Source organism: Candoia aspera, chromosome 2, assembly GCF_035149785.1.
Source record: "Candoia aspera isolate rCanAsp1 chromosome 2, rCanAsp1.hap2, whole genome shotgun sequence".
Taxonomy (NCBI): Eukaryota; Metazoa; Chordata; class Lepidosauria; order Squamata; family Boidae; genus Candoia; species Candoia aspera.
The window spans coordinates 41,599,069-41,613,274 of record NC_086154.1 but is presented as its reverse complement, the minus strand read 5'-3'; the positions used below and the strand labels follow the sequence as shown (position 1 = coordinate 41,613,274).

The 14,206-nt window shown below is 38.9% G+C and overlaps 1 protein-coding gene across 6 annotated transcripts in view; it reads left to right on the top strand.

Moving 5' to 3' along the window:
* The window catches only part of SLC6A6 (solute carrier family 6 member 6), a 60,350-nt gene that overhangs the window by 22,977 nt on the left and 23,167 nt on the right, over positions 1–14,206 (top strand). For all 6 annotated transcript variants that reach the window (XM_063291666.1, XM_063291665.1, XM_063291663.1 and 3 more), the window contains 4 exons: positions 6,139–6,378; positions 6,480–6,614; positions 8,045–8,279; positions 12,477–12,609. In XM_063291666.1, the coding sequence (XP_063147736.1) occupies positions 6,150–6,378; positions 6,480–6,614; positions 8,045–8,279; positions 12,477–12,609 (732 nt within the window). In that variant the 5' untranslated portion in view covers positions 6,139–6,149. The remainder of the gene's footprint in view (positions 1–6,138; positions 6,379–6,479; positions 6,615–8,044; positions 8,280–12,476; positions 12,610–14,206) is intronic.

The following is a 14,206-nucleotide window of genomic DNA, read 5'->3' as shown; positions in this document are numbered from 1 at the left end:
TTCTTCACTGTCACTGTTGTTCCTATAATGAATATTACCTTTTGACTGTCTTAATCCAACATATTTCATGAATTACTCATTCTGGAGGGTTATGCATTATGTTGAATCATGAGCTAATTAAAAGGGAGTTTGCACAACACACTAAGCCACTGAAAAGAAAAAGCCAAAGGAAACGTAAAACTAGCCAAGCTTAACATGTGATGCAAATACAGCCCCTAGGCCTTTGATTGAGCTGGTTAAGTGTGGTGCGTGAACACAGCTATTATGTTCTTTAATATGTCTGCCTAGCATTCTCTTCTGTAACATCATAATGACTGTATTGAACCAAATATTTGAGACAAGTTGGTTAAACCTGTTAATTATTTTACTGTTATCTGGCACTTTCTATTGCTTTGGTTACATGTGCTCTCTCCAGATACATTCAGAAAAGCTAAATACTATTTAGATAATATCATCATGAAAGACATCTTGAGTTTAAGAAATTTCCAGTTGGGTATTAACAATGTTTTTAAAATATCCGTTAAATGTTCAGAAATACCAAAGCCAAGACATCTTGTTTTGCCACAAATTTAACTTGGTTGATCTGTGGTTCATGGAAAAGTGCTCATATACACGGGTATATTGATGCATATAGCTGTGAGAATTGTGTTCCAGCTGTAGGTTTCCTGCCAAGCTAAGGTCAACCTTAGTTTCAGTTCTCTGCAATACTAGCTATATCTATTTACAACTCAGAAAGCAGAAAATTAAATCCAGACGTCCAGTGCAACAATACAAACAATGCTTTTGCAGTGACATATAGAAGAAACCAAATAATCTTCCTAGTGTTCATAAGTCATATAAAAATGAAAGATATTTTTACTTATAAACACTGTGGAAAGATAAAAAGGCTTAAATTATTATTATTATTACTTTAGGTATTGGCTTTAAGCAAGGCAAGTTATTTTATTATCAGGTTTAGGTTTAAGTGTTTAAAATGTTCTGTTTTAAACAGATTTTAAATCCTTGCCCCATCCAGCATTCTATCACATATGGTGGATTGTTCATATGTGTAGGCCCACTCAATCACTGGAAAAAGTGGAAAAATAATGAAAGTTCATTGTGTTATCTCCTATATGTATAGTTCTTCAGAATGTGTCTCTGCTAAAATGAAACAATTAGCATATTCAACACAAATGGTGAGACTGGATTAACTCTTCTGCCTCCAAATGTGCAAAAGTGTATCTACAGAAAGGAGCTAATTTTATGCTGTCAAAAATATTTTGGCATGTTCTTCTGCAATCCAAAGTAAATAGCATACCTCTCAAAGCTATTGTTTCATATGTGGCCCTTTGGGACAAGAAAGCCTATCTTTATGGAATTTGCTTTATTTTTTAAATCAATGGATTATATTGAAAGCAGTGTTTACAAGCTAAGATTACTTTGAAAGTTGGGTGTGCTTTGGGCTTGGTATCAAGCAAGTCTTCGCATTGATGTTTCATTAATTAATAACCATTGCTATAGCTAAGAATGTACTTTTATTGTGTATCAGAATAATTCCAATATTTTAAAAACAATTCAGATGAGATGCTAAATGAATGATGGAATGAGGCAGGACTAACACTCAAAATTCAGAAAGGCTTATTACTAGGATTAATCATTATGTTTGAGAAATAACACTTTAAAAATTATTTAAATCCTTAAAATATTATCCTTTGAAAAATATAACTTCAGGCAAGGAACAACTATTGAGACAGTGAAAAGAAATGATGTAATAGTGTGCAGATTTTTCACAGTGAGCAACTCTAATTTACCTGATGAATTAGGCTGATATACTAATCTTACCCTTCAGCAAAGGATCGTTACCTTGCCGTGGTGCTGGAGCTTGAGCACCTCAATGATGCCATGAGCTAAACTGTGAAGGGCCGCCCAAGACGGGAAGGTCATGACAGAGAGGTCAGACTAAATGCGATCCCTGGGGAAGGTAATGGCAACCCACCCCAGTATTCTTGCCGTGAAAACTAAAGGGATCAGTACAACCAGAGATATGTCGGTATACCATCGGAAGATGAGACCCCCAGGTCGGAAGATGGTCAAAACGCTACTGGGGAGGAACAGAGGATGAGTTCAACTAGCCCCAGACATGATGACGCAGCTAGCTCAAAGCCGAAAGGACGGCTAGCGGCCGACGGCGCTGGTGGTGAACGGCGAATCCGATGTTCTAAGGATCAACACACCATTGGAACCTGGAATATAAGATCTATGAGCCAGGGCAAATTGGATGTGGTTATTGGTGAGATGTCAAGATTAAAGATAGACATTTTGGGCGTCAGTGAACTGGAATGGACTGGAATGGGCCACTTCACATCAAATGACCACCAGATCTACTGTGGACAAGACGACCACAGAAGAAATGGAGTAGCCTTCATAATTAATAGTAAAGTGGCTAAAGCAGTGCTTGGATACAATCCAAAAAACGATAGAATGATCTCAATTCGAATTCAGGGCAAGCCATCTAACATCACAGTGATCCAAATATACGCCCCAACCACAGATGCTGAAGAAGCTAAAGTAGAGCAGTTCTATGAGGATCTGCAGCACCTACTGGACAACACGCCTAAAAGAGATGTTATTTTCATCACGGGAGACTGGAATGCTAAGGTGGGCAGTCAAATGACACCTGGAATTACAGGTAAACATGGCCTGGGAGAACAAAATGAAGCAGGACATAGACTGATAGAATTTTGCCAGGACAATTCACTCTGCATAACAAACACTCTCTTCCAACAACCTAAGAGACGGCTTTATACGTGGACTTCACCAGATGGACAACACCGAAACCAGATTGACTACATCCTTTGCAGCCAAAGGTGGCGGACATCTACACAGTCGGTAAAAACAAGACCTGGAGCTGACTGTAGTTCAGATCACGAACTTCTTCTTGCACAATTTAGGATCAGACAAAGAGATTAGGGAAGACCCACAGATCAGCTAGATATGAGCTCACTAATATCCCTAAGGAATATGCAGTGGAGGTGAAGAATCGATTTAAGGGACTGGACTTAGTAGATAGGGTCCCGGAAGAACTATGGACTGAAGTTCGCAACATTGTTCAGGAGGTGGCAACAAAATACATCCCAAAGAAAGAGAAAACCAAGAAGGCAAAGTGGCTGTCTGCTGAGACACTAGAAGTAGCCCAAGAAAGAAGGAAAGCAAAAGGCAACAGTGATAAGGGGAGATATGCCCAATTAAATGCAAAATTCCAGAGGTTAGCCAGAAGAGATAAGGAATTATTTTTAAACAAGCAATGCTTGGAAGTGGAAGAAGACAATAGAATAGGAAGGACAAGAGACCTCTTCCAGAAAATTAGAAACATTGGAGGTAAATTCCAGGCCAAAATGGGCATGATCAAAAACAAAGATGGCAAGGACCTAACAGAAGAAGAAGAGATCAAGAAAAGGTGGCAAGAATATACGGAAGACCTGTATAGGAAGGATAACAATATCGAGGATAGCTTTGACAGTGTGGTCAGTGAGCTAGAGCCAGACATCCTGAAGAGTGAGGTTGAATGGGCCTTAAGAAGCATTGCTAATAACAAGGCAGCAGGAGATGACGGCATCCCACCTGAACTGTTCAAAATGTTGCAAGATGATGCTGTCAAGGTAATGCATGCTATATGCCAGCAAATTTGGAAAACACAAGAATGGCCATCAGATTGGGAAAAAATCAACTTATATCCCCATACCAAAAAAGGGAAACACTAAAGAATGTTCAAACTATCGAACAGTGGTGCTCATTTCACATGCCAGTAAGGTAATGCTCAAGATCCTGCAAGGTAGACTTCAGCAATTCATGGAGCGAGAATTGCCAGATGTACAAGCTGGGTTTAGAAAAGGCAGAGGAACTAGAGACCAAATTGCCAATATCCACTGGATAATGGAAAAAGCCAGTGAGTTTCAGAAAAACATCTATTTCTGTTTTATTAACTATTCTAAAGCCTTTGACAGTGTGGACCATAACAAATTGTGGCAAGTTCTTAGAGGTATGGGGATACCAAGTCATCTTGTATGCCTCCTGAAGAATCTGTATAACAGCCAAGTAGCAACAGTAAGAACAGACCACGGAACAACGGACTGGTTTAAGATTGGGAAAGGAGTACAGCAGGGCTGTATACTCTCACCCTACCTATTCAACCTGTATGCAGAACACATCATGCAACATGCTGGGCTTGAGGAATCCAAGGCTGGAGTTAAAATCGCTGGAAGAAACATTAACAATCTCAGATATGCAGATGATACCACTTTGATGGCTGAAAGCGAAGAGGAACTGAGGAGCCTTATGATGAAGGTGAAAGAAGAAAGTGCAAAAGCTGGCTTGCAGCTAAACCTCAAAAAAACCAAGATTATGGCAACCAGCTTGATTGATAACTGGCAAATAGAGGGAGAAAATGTAGAAGCAGTGAAAGACTTTGTATTTCTAGGTGCGAAGATTACTGCAGATGCTGACTGTCGTCAGGAAATCAGAAGATGCTTAATCCTTGGGAGAAGAGCAATGACAAATCTCGATAAAATAGTTAAGAGCAAAGACATCACACTGACAACAAAGGTCCGCATAGTTAAAGCAATGGTGTTCCCGTAGTAACATATGGCTGCGAGAGCTGGACCATAAGGAAGGCTGAGTGAAGGAAGATCGATGCTTTTGAACTGTGGTGTTGGAGGAAAATTCTGAGAGTGCCTTGGACTGCCAGAAGATCAAACCAGTCCATCCTCCAGGAAATCAAGCCAGACTGCTCACTTGAGGGAATGATATTAAAGGCAAAACTGAAATACTTTGGCCACATAATGAGAAGACAGGACACCGTGGAGAAGATGCTGATGCTAGGGAGAGTGGAAGGCAAAAGGAGGAGGGGCCGACCAAGGGCAAGATGGATCGATGATATTCTAGAGGTGACAGACTCGTCCCTGGGGGAGCTGGGGGTGTTGACGACTGACAGGAAGCTCTGGCATGGGCTGGTCCATGAAGTCACGAAGAGTCAGAAGCAGCTGAACGAATAAACAACAACAAACTAATCTTACCATAAAACTTAAGGGGTTTGTTGGATGCTGAAATAGGGGCTTAGCCTATTGAAAAATGTGGAGTGTGTCCTGAGAATGGCAAGGACTTTGAAGAGCATGCCAAATAATTTAGTGTCTTCTAGGCATTTTTCATCTGTGTTCCTCCAGTGGTGTCTGCAGGGAGGTCAAAACAGGCAAGATGGTACTCATGACATTGTAGTCCAAGCCTCCCCCCCTTTTTTTTGTTTGTTTGTGGGACTGTTGCATGCTCTTACAAAGGGGCAGGGCTCTGACTGTGTTGCTGTGACTACCAGCTTGCCTGTTTTGCCCCCCTTCCCCCCCTCCCCGCAGACACTACTGATAACTTCTCCCCTGAAGTAGATTGTGCTTTTTCCTTTCACCCTCAAATGCTTTTGCTGCGTTGCCTCCACTCAACCTCAGGGCCTAATTCCCAGGCATTCGCTAGTGCAGATGCTCTTCTTACCTACTCCTTACCTATTCTGCATTCTTACCTGTCATATATGGTATTTTTCCAAAGAGAGATTACGATTACATAATGTAATTGCCTAGTGAGTTCCTGAGTCCTAATCTCATCTTCTTCCATAGATGGTCTAAAAGATGCCTCAGAGAGTTTCAGAGATGAAGATAGTAGTAGTAGGCCATGAACTGCTTAGCTTTCACAAGTGGCTTCCATGTTCCTTCTGGATAAAAGGAAAGATTTATTGAGGCTTATTATTGATTTCTCTGCAAATAAAGTGCCATGATAGTGAGGCTAACACTTCCTTTAGCACGCTGAATGTAGGATATAATGACTGCCTATCCAAAGTGTTCAGGAACCTGGTACGCTAACCTCATTTTATGAAAAGTTTCCTCATAGCTGTTAAATGGAAAGAGACATCGGTGTACTTTCAAGTTTGGGGATTCATGCATTACTAACCATTAGTTGCATCTCTCTTGTGCACGTATTGATTTTGTGGGAATCCTGGCTTAGTTGACTGATTTTGCATATGTGCTTGCCAATGTGCTGCATAAGCAGATGGGCCTGTTGAGCAAGGTCTCTTAAGTAAATCAGTTTATATACCTTATATTGTAATTTTTATCTTTGTAGAAAACAAAAACATGGCAACAAAGGAGAAGCTGCAGTGTCTGAAAGATTTTCACAAGGACATCCTTAAGCCTTCCCCCGGCAAGAGCCCTGGAACACGGCCTGAGGATGAGGCAGAGGGCAAGCCACCCCAACGGGAAAAATGGGCCAGCAAGATTGATTTTCTGTTGTCTGTAGCTGGAGGGTTTATTGGATTAGGCAACGTCTGGCGATTTCCGTATCTCTGCTATAAAAATGGCGGAGGTGAGTAACCTTTTTGTGCTATTAATTACCTGCTGGTCTGAGTGGTTATTTCGCTAAGTCATAAAATCTTCCTAATCTCCCTTCTGTTTTTCCCTCTATAGGTGCATTTCTCATACCTTACTTCATTTTTCTGTTTGGGGGAGGTCTTCCTGTATTCTTCCTGGAAGTGGCACTAGGACAATATACCTCTGAAGGTGGAATTACGTGCTGGGAAAAAATCTGCCCTATTTTCTCTGGTTGGTTATTTATCTGCTTCTTCCTTAGTTCTTAGTATACTATGAGGTTCTGTTAGAATGTTAGGTCAACACCGAAAGGAAGTGTGTGGATGTCGCGGGGATGGGATGCTATGCAAATAGAGAAGGCATGTTTTTAATAGCAGAGAAGGGTTTTTATCTGAAACTGTGGTGCTATCCAGACTTCTTCACACATTAACTTCCTTTTATCCAAGTGAAAGATTGTCACATGCATTTCAAGGGTATAATGGAGTAGTAGCGGTAGAACTATTGCTCCGTGGACAAAGCCGGTTTGACACTTCAAATAAAAGTCTAAAGTCGATATTCTCAAAGGAACTAAAATGACCTATTTTTCTCATCAAATGCAGGATAATTATACCAGTAATGGAATTTGATCGGTAGGGATTTTTTCCCCCAACAAAACACTGCCCTGTATGATCTTTCTGCACATTTCAGTCTTTTCAGTAACGTCCTTGCAACAGTATTAACATGTTTTGTCCCTGTTTAATTGACAATTGAATGGTCTTAAATAGAAGTCTGAATAATTGCCTTCTCTTAATTCCCCCCCTCCCTCCCTTCCTAGAGTGGTTTCCCAGGTGTCTAAATTTAGTCGTTTGCCCCTGGAAGATAAAGAACTTTGAACAGTTGCCATGGCTTATGACAGCATAGATTATTACTGACCTGGTGTATTCACAGATCATTAAATTGTTCCAGGGCAATTTGGTGTTTTGTAAAGAGACGGTAGCTTAGACCACTTTTTTCCCCCTTCCTTTTTTGGTCTCCCACAGTGCTTACTTGAATCAAGATCCATTGTAAATTAGTAGGGCATTGTGTCAAGTATGTGAGGTTAAGACGGGCAAGCCTTATGCCCAGTGGTGTATCATCAGCTGCTTCTATGACATTTTGAGTAACAGTGCACATGACCTTATCAGACAATGAACCTGTGTTTGAAAAACAAACTGAGTAGTTGTCAGGCACTGATAACAGAGTTAAACTTTTATCTCTTAGCAGCCATGAAAATTTTGCAAAAATATTTGGGGAGGGGAGGGAGGCATAAATTACAGCACTCAGCTTGTTGGCTTTGTTTAACTTCAGTTCTTCTTGTAACATCTGTCACAATGTGTACCTTGTCATCAAGAATGTTGCTGTTAGTGCTGCTGGCAATGCTGCTTGTGATATTAAGTCCACCAACGGATGGAGTTGCGAGAGCAGCAACCTGCTCAAGAGTGCTGCCTCTTTTTGCATCCATCCATCCATCCATCCATCCATCCTAATATATATCGTATTCCACTTCTTTAAGCAGCATAAAAACGGAAGGCTATTGCATTTACAGTTCCAGGCATATAACAGAAGCTCCTAACCTAGCAAGGGAAAATGCTTATTTATTTACATGAATTGTTTCTTACATTTTTTTCTTCTTTTTTGAAAAACAGGAATAGGTTATGCTTCCATAGTGATTGTGTCGCTTTTGAATGTGTATTACATCGTCATCCTGGCTTGGGGGCTGTACTATCTATTCCAGTCATTTGCGTACATTCTGCCATGGGCTCATTGTCATCACAAATGGAATTCAGAAAACTGTGTGGAAGACACCCTCAGGAAGAACAAAACCCTGTGGTTGTCACTCAATACCACTAACTTCACGTCTCCTGTCACAGAGTTTTGGGAGTAAGCAAGTTTACTTGTTACTGTTTACAGCAAAGAGGCGCAGATTATAAATTGCAAGAGACACAAGTATCTTAGGAAGCCTGCAGTATTACCTAATCTTGCATGGGTGCGCAATGTGTAACCATCCAAGTACTGTTGAACCACAGGTCTTATAAGCAGTAGTGGATGGCATCACTGGTAAGGCATGCTGGGAAATTTAATTCAGCAACATTGGGAGGTTAACATATTTAATATCCACTGAAGTCTAGGAGAGGGTTTTGTTCCTGAAGCGTGGTAGAATCTTAAAAAACAACCCCTTCTCTTCTCCTTAGATGCCCATACACACATATGCTGTTTAAAAAGCCTAAAGTTACTATTCATGTTTTTCTGTTTTCTGTGTCATACATGTATGTGTGAATAGATTCAGTGGAGTGAATAGATAAAGGTGGAGTTGTCTGCATATTTAGGGCTCCTTCCCAAGCCTCCTGTATTAGAATGAGAATGAGAATTGGAATAGAATAGAATAGAAAAGACTATACTTTACTATAGACCAACAAAGAAAAGACCACCATAATAATACATTACATAATTCTTAACAATCACAGGGCAGAGTTTACACATGGTACAACAAAACTTAGTAATGCTTAAGGACCCAGAATTGTCTTTGTTATCTACTAGATAATGTAAGTAAAGCAGTGTTTCTCAACCGTGGCTGGCTGGGGAATTCTGGGAGTTGAAGTCCACAAACCTTAAAGTTGCCAAGGTTGAGGAAACCTGCAGTAAAGTAACTCAGAATGCCTGGGGAATTTAGAGAGGAGATGGGGGAACAACTGCAAACAAGTACCCCTTAGAACTAGTTGTAAAACGAAGCATGAAATGTGGTTTCTGTTCCACCTGCATCACAAGGGGCACCACTGTTCAGCAGAGGAGATTTTCTTGTATATCTTTTCAACCCTGCTGGGCATTAAAATGAGCCAAGGATGACGCTCTTCTGGGTTTTGAAACAGTGATCTTGTCCAGATAACTGGCCAGTTTGTATTTTGTGAACTGGTTGGGACAAGCAGCATAATTGGATTGACTTTCTACATCTAGAATCTTTTCCATCAGAATTGAATTTGCTTGCTCTAACCCAGTGGAAAAGAGCATTCCAATAAAAGCCATAGAAGTATAATTTCCTGGAAATGGCTTTTTTCCAGGTGGAGTCAAAATTATCTACTATAATGAAAGGGGGTGAATCCAGCTGGTTTATGTAATAATTTCAGCCAAAAGTTAAAGATACTAATCCAAAGGCCAGATTCAATTCTAGTGACTGCTGCTTCTTGCCAAAGTACCATATTTGGGGCACAGTGAGGAACCTGGAAAATATTTCTCAAAAATTTGGATTGGACTTTCTCTGATATTGCCATCTCACTGTATGGCCCGAACTGAGATACATTTTCAGAATTTTCAGGGTTTTTAGCTATCTGAAGATAGCAGAGGTCTTTGCGATCATTACATATCTCTTCTTTGGGGCTTATGTGTAGGAAGCTGACCCAAGCCTACTTTTGCATATCACCTTTTTTTGCGCTAAGCCTTCACTTATTTCATTTATGAATGTATTATGCTGGCCGTTCACATGAGTTTATGTTAGGGCTATCAGGTCTGGGCTGCAAAAACCAGAAGGATCATTAGATGCAGTAGTGTCTGCAGGAGAAGGTAAAAACCAGCAAGATGGCAGATGGAGCATTGTGATGCAAGCCCAGCCCCATGTGTACATGTTTTGTAATAGGCAGGGTTGACAAAATTATTTACATTTTACATTATTGGAAATCTTCAGTAAATCTACAACCAGTTTGGTCTAGTGGTTAAGGTGTTGGGCTAGAAACCAGGGGTCTGTGAGTTCTAGTCCCAACTTAGGCATGAAAGCCAGCTGGGTAACCTTGGGCCAGTCACTCTCTCTCAGCCCAACTCACCTCACAGGGTTGTTGTGGGGAAAATAGGAGGAGGAAGGAGTATTAGGTATGTTCGCTGCCTTGAGTTATTTATAAAAATAATAAAGGCGGGATAATTTTAAAAAAAAATAAAAATTTAATATGCTGTACATATTAATCTGTATACTGTGCTCTTTTAAAGCTAGCAAATAATTTATATAATTAATTTATATTGTAAGATAGTTCATGTCCCCTTGTAGTTATGTAAAGCCCTTTGTTATGTGTTATTAAGTCACTTGAAGTTTGTACATTCAGGAGACAACTGACCCATTTTATTAATAACATAATCCTAGATGTTGTTGATGTTTGAGGAGTAGTATAGTAGAATTTAGGTGGGTTAGGTTTATTGAAAAACTCACCTTTACATGCTAAGTGATGTAAATCACAGTAAAGCCACTGATTATGCATCAGAGGCATAATAATTATAGTTTAGTAGAACTAATGGTCTGTGCAAATCTCATGCTTGTTTGAGCAGCAGTCATAAGGGATAAGCAAATGGGGCTTTATTTCTATAGATTCCTCTTGGGATTATATTACGTGATCACATGCTTCAGTTTCTTAGTTGTAAAGTTGTTTGTTCATTCTACTGTGTGTGGTTGTAAGCATAGTATTGAAATGTAAGCGTGAGAAAAATATCAGTAAACAAAGGCTTGGACTGTTCACACAGTCAATCCAAGCTTTAAAAGTGTTTCATAAATTAACAGTTATGGTTTATTGAATATCAAGAGAAGTTCATCACATGCTTCAGACATGTCCAGCTAAGCAAACCAGAATAAAACTAAACAAAATCTGACCTTGAAAGCAGCCATAAATTTTTTAAAAAGCCTTTGTATTTTTCTTCTCTTCAGTGAGATCTGGCAAAACCAGTTTATGATAATTCCTGCTGTTTTCAACAGTTTTTGATCTTAAATGAGAATTCCGCAATTCCTCTAGATCTGTGTTTTATTTCTTCTAAAGCTGAAGATTACATGATCATGTAAAAGGCAGTTCTGCACTGAAATACACACTGTACTAGATTTCAATTTCTAAATCAAGTCAATATATCTTAAGTAGTAGTAGCAGTGTATTTGTTTGCAATTGAAGCAAATTGTATCTAAGATGGTGGAAATTTGCATATATACCTTCCACATAATGTGTTATCATTATGGAAGTTATATTTTTTTTAATGTCTCCAGTTCATAAGATACTTAATTTGAGTACTGCTGGAGCAGTTCCATAAGGATTCTCATGACTGTATTGCAATTCCAGTGTGCATGTACCTCATTCTGAAGTTAAAACAAAAGTATCATTTTTAATCTTGTTCTAGTATGTTACTTGTGCCAAATGTTAATCTATGGCAAGTGGTGAGATCTGGGCCTTAAAGTAGCAATTTCTTATGTATCTGTGCTGCTATCAATGATACATAAACAAGAGGGATTTATACCCAATTTAACACAAATACCTCTTATTGTTATACAAGCACTGACTCCTGCAAGGAAACAAGACCAACCAAATTTTAGTAAAATGAAGATTTTTTTTTAAAAAAACCATTGTATTGCTGACAATTAAAAAAAGAAAAAATACAGTCCTAGTTTCTGTAATGAGGTAGCCATCTAAGGTTGTAAGATCTAGCTCTCACTAAGGTGATAAAAACAAGTGTACCTTTCAGGCTGTAGATGGAGGCTCACTTGATTTTTGTGTTTGTGTGTGTGTGTCAGAAGTACCTACCAAGGTCCTTCTGTATTGAGAGGATTTGCTGGTGACGTCACCATTGCCCCGGGGATGCCCGAGGGGGCTCCCTTCATGTCCCTGTTGTTTTCCCACAGGTGGTGCCTATTTATCTACTTGCATTTGCATGCTTTCAAACTGCTAGGTTAGCAGGAGCTGGGACTAGTTGACGGGAGCTCACTATATCACGCAGCTCGTGCTCGGGTTTCAAGCTGCCAAGCTGCCGACCTTAATGGTCATCTGACTCAGCGTCTTAACCACTGAGCGACCGTGGCCCCGGTGATTGAATGTGCTCTTTACACCACACAAATTACCCTGTATATAAAGTTCATACATCATGGAGAAGAGTGATATTAGAAAAATATGAATGTATATTAAGAAGCAGTTGGTTATGAAAATACAATTTATAGCAAGAACAGAGGAGATAAATGTCATAACCACCACTACTATACATATATATCAAAGACCACCTTTTGAGTAAAGCTGATTAAATTGTTTGTTTATATATGTGCTGTCTTTTGTTTCTTTTCATCCTTTCAAGGAACAATGTCCTGAGCTTGTCTTCAGGAATTGATGAACCTGGTATTATCAAGTGGGACCTGGCTCTTTGTCTTTTCCTTGTCTGGGTGATTTGTTTCTTTTGCATTTGGAAAGGTGTGAAGTCAACTGGGAAAGTAAGTTTCTGCTGTATTTCTGCTTGGCAATAGTGATTTTTAAAAAATGTTAGCTTTACTTAATTAAAGGCTTGATACAGTTCATCTAACTCCAAAACATTATCACCTTGAGATAATTATAATATAGGATTAAGGGGTACATTTTGAGCCAAATACTTTAGGTGCCTAAGCAGGATATTCAGAAACTAATTTTAAACCAGCAGCAAGTTTGGGACCTAAAATTACTGACTCGTCTCCTTGGCAGGGATTATGATTCAACTATTTTAATCCTTTCAAACATATTTTTTGTTTATACAAAGATTGGGAATACAGTTTCTTATCGGAACTCATAACTTTTTCAGAATGCCTTCAAGAAGTCATTTTTTCCATTCCTTTTAATTTTTGCTTTTATTCTGAAAGGCCTTTTTTAATAATCCACATTTGTCAAGAGGATAATTGTACTTTTGCAAGAGAAACTTACCAAATGCTAATTAGTTAATAGCTAGGTCTCTCTTCATTCTAAATGTATGCAAAAGAATAAAGTGCAAGAACCCAGTGAAATTACCCAAGAATGTAAATGTGTAATAATTAGGATCTTACACCAGATTGCTTTGATACCCCCTCTTAATTTAATCAGAGATGCCAACATTCCATAAAAATGCTTGCTGAAATGTTTCTCTTATGTTTAATTTTCTGCAACACAATACTCTAGGCTGGTTTACTTCAGAATAATTTCTCAGTAATCTTCGTGTTTAAATAGATTAATTTGGCAATAGAATTTACTAAAACTGGTGAACGTAATTTATACCTGAGAACAAGCCTTGCTTGAATTCATTTTCCTTTATGGTAGATATGTATAGAATGGAATTTCTGATAAGTTCTCACTTAGATAGTGCTCTCCATCAGAATTCCAGAAAGAATAGGTAAAAGAAATGTGATTACCATTAACAGCCCTATCTACAGATTATGTTAGTTTACCTAACTCTGTACTAAACATGTTAAAAATGGGGAGGAAAAATAAAAGAGGATTAATATTAAAAAGTAAGCTTGGGGCAAGATTTTCTTAAAAAGAAATTGAGATGATCTTTTACATGATGATACTTACAAATTGAATTCCTATGATATTTCAAAACAAAAAAGTGAGATTATATGAAAATGCTGATGAAGTTAAACATGTTGCATTTAGAGATCAGACTGACTGCAGGACTTGTTATGGTGCAGCAGGCTTCAATACCTGCTTGTTAATCTCCTGAGGTTCACTTAAAAAGCAGGGAGACAGATCTCAAGAGCTTTTATCTGGCTAAACCAATTCCATGAAAACAGAAATATATTAAACAAAATAGCAGAGCTGTAATTACCAGGCAGCATCATCTGACCTTATTAGAAGAAGAAAGGAAATGGGTTAAAAAAGCCAATCAGAAATTGACTTGAACCTGTAGGGCTAATGAAGATTTCCAGAAGCCTGCACTTTTTGCACTAGTCAGAAAGAAACAGAGGGTATCAACTGCTAGGATTCTTACTTGGGTAGTTATTTACCTGTAACTTTATGTCAAGACATTCTCAGTGAGTTATGCCCATCCCAACAGTTTCTTATTGATCTACATATAATTGACTGCCA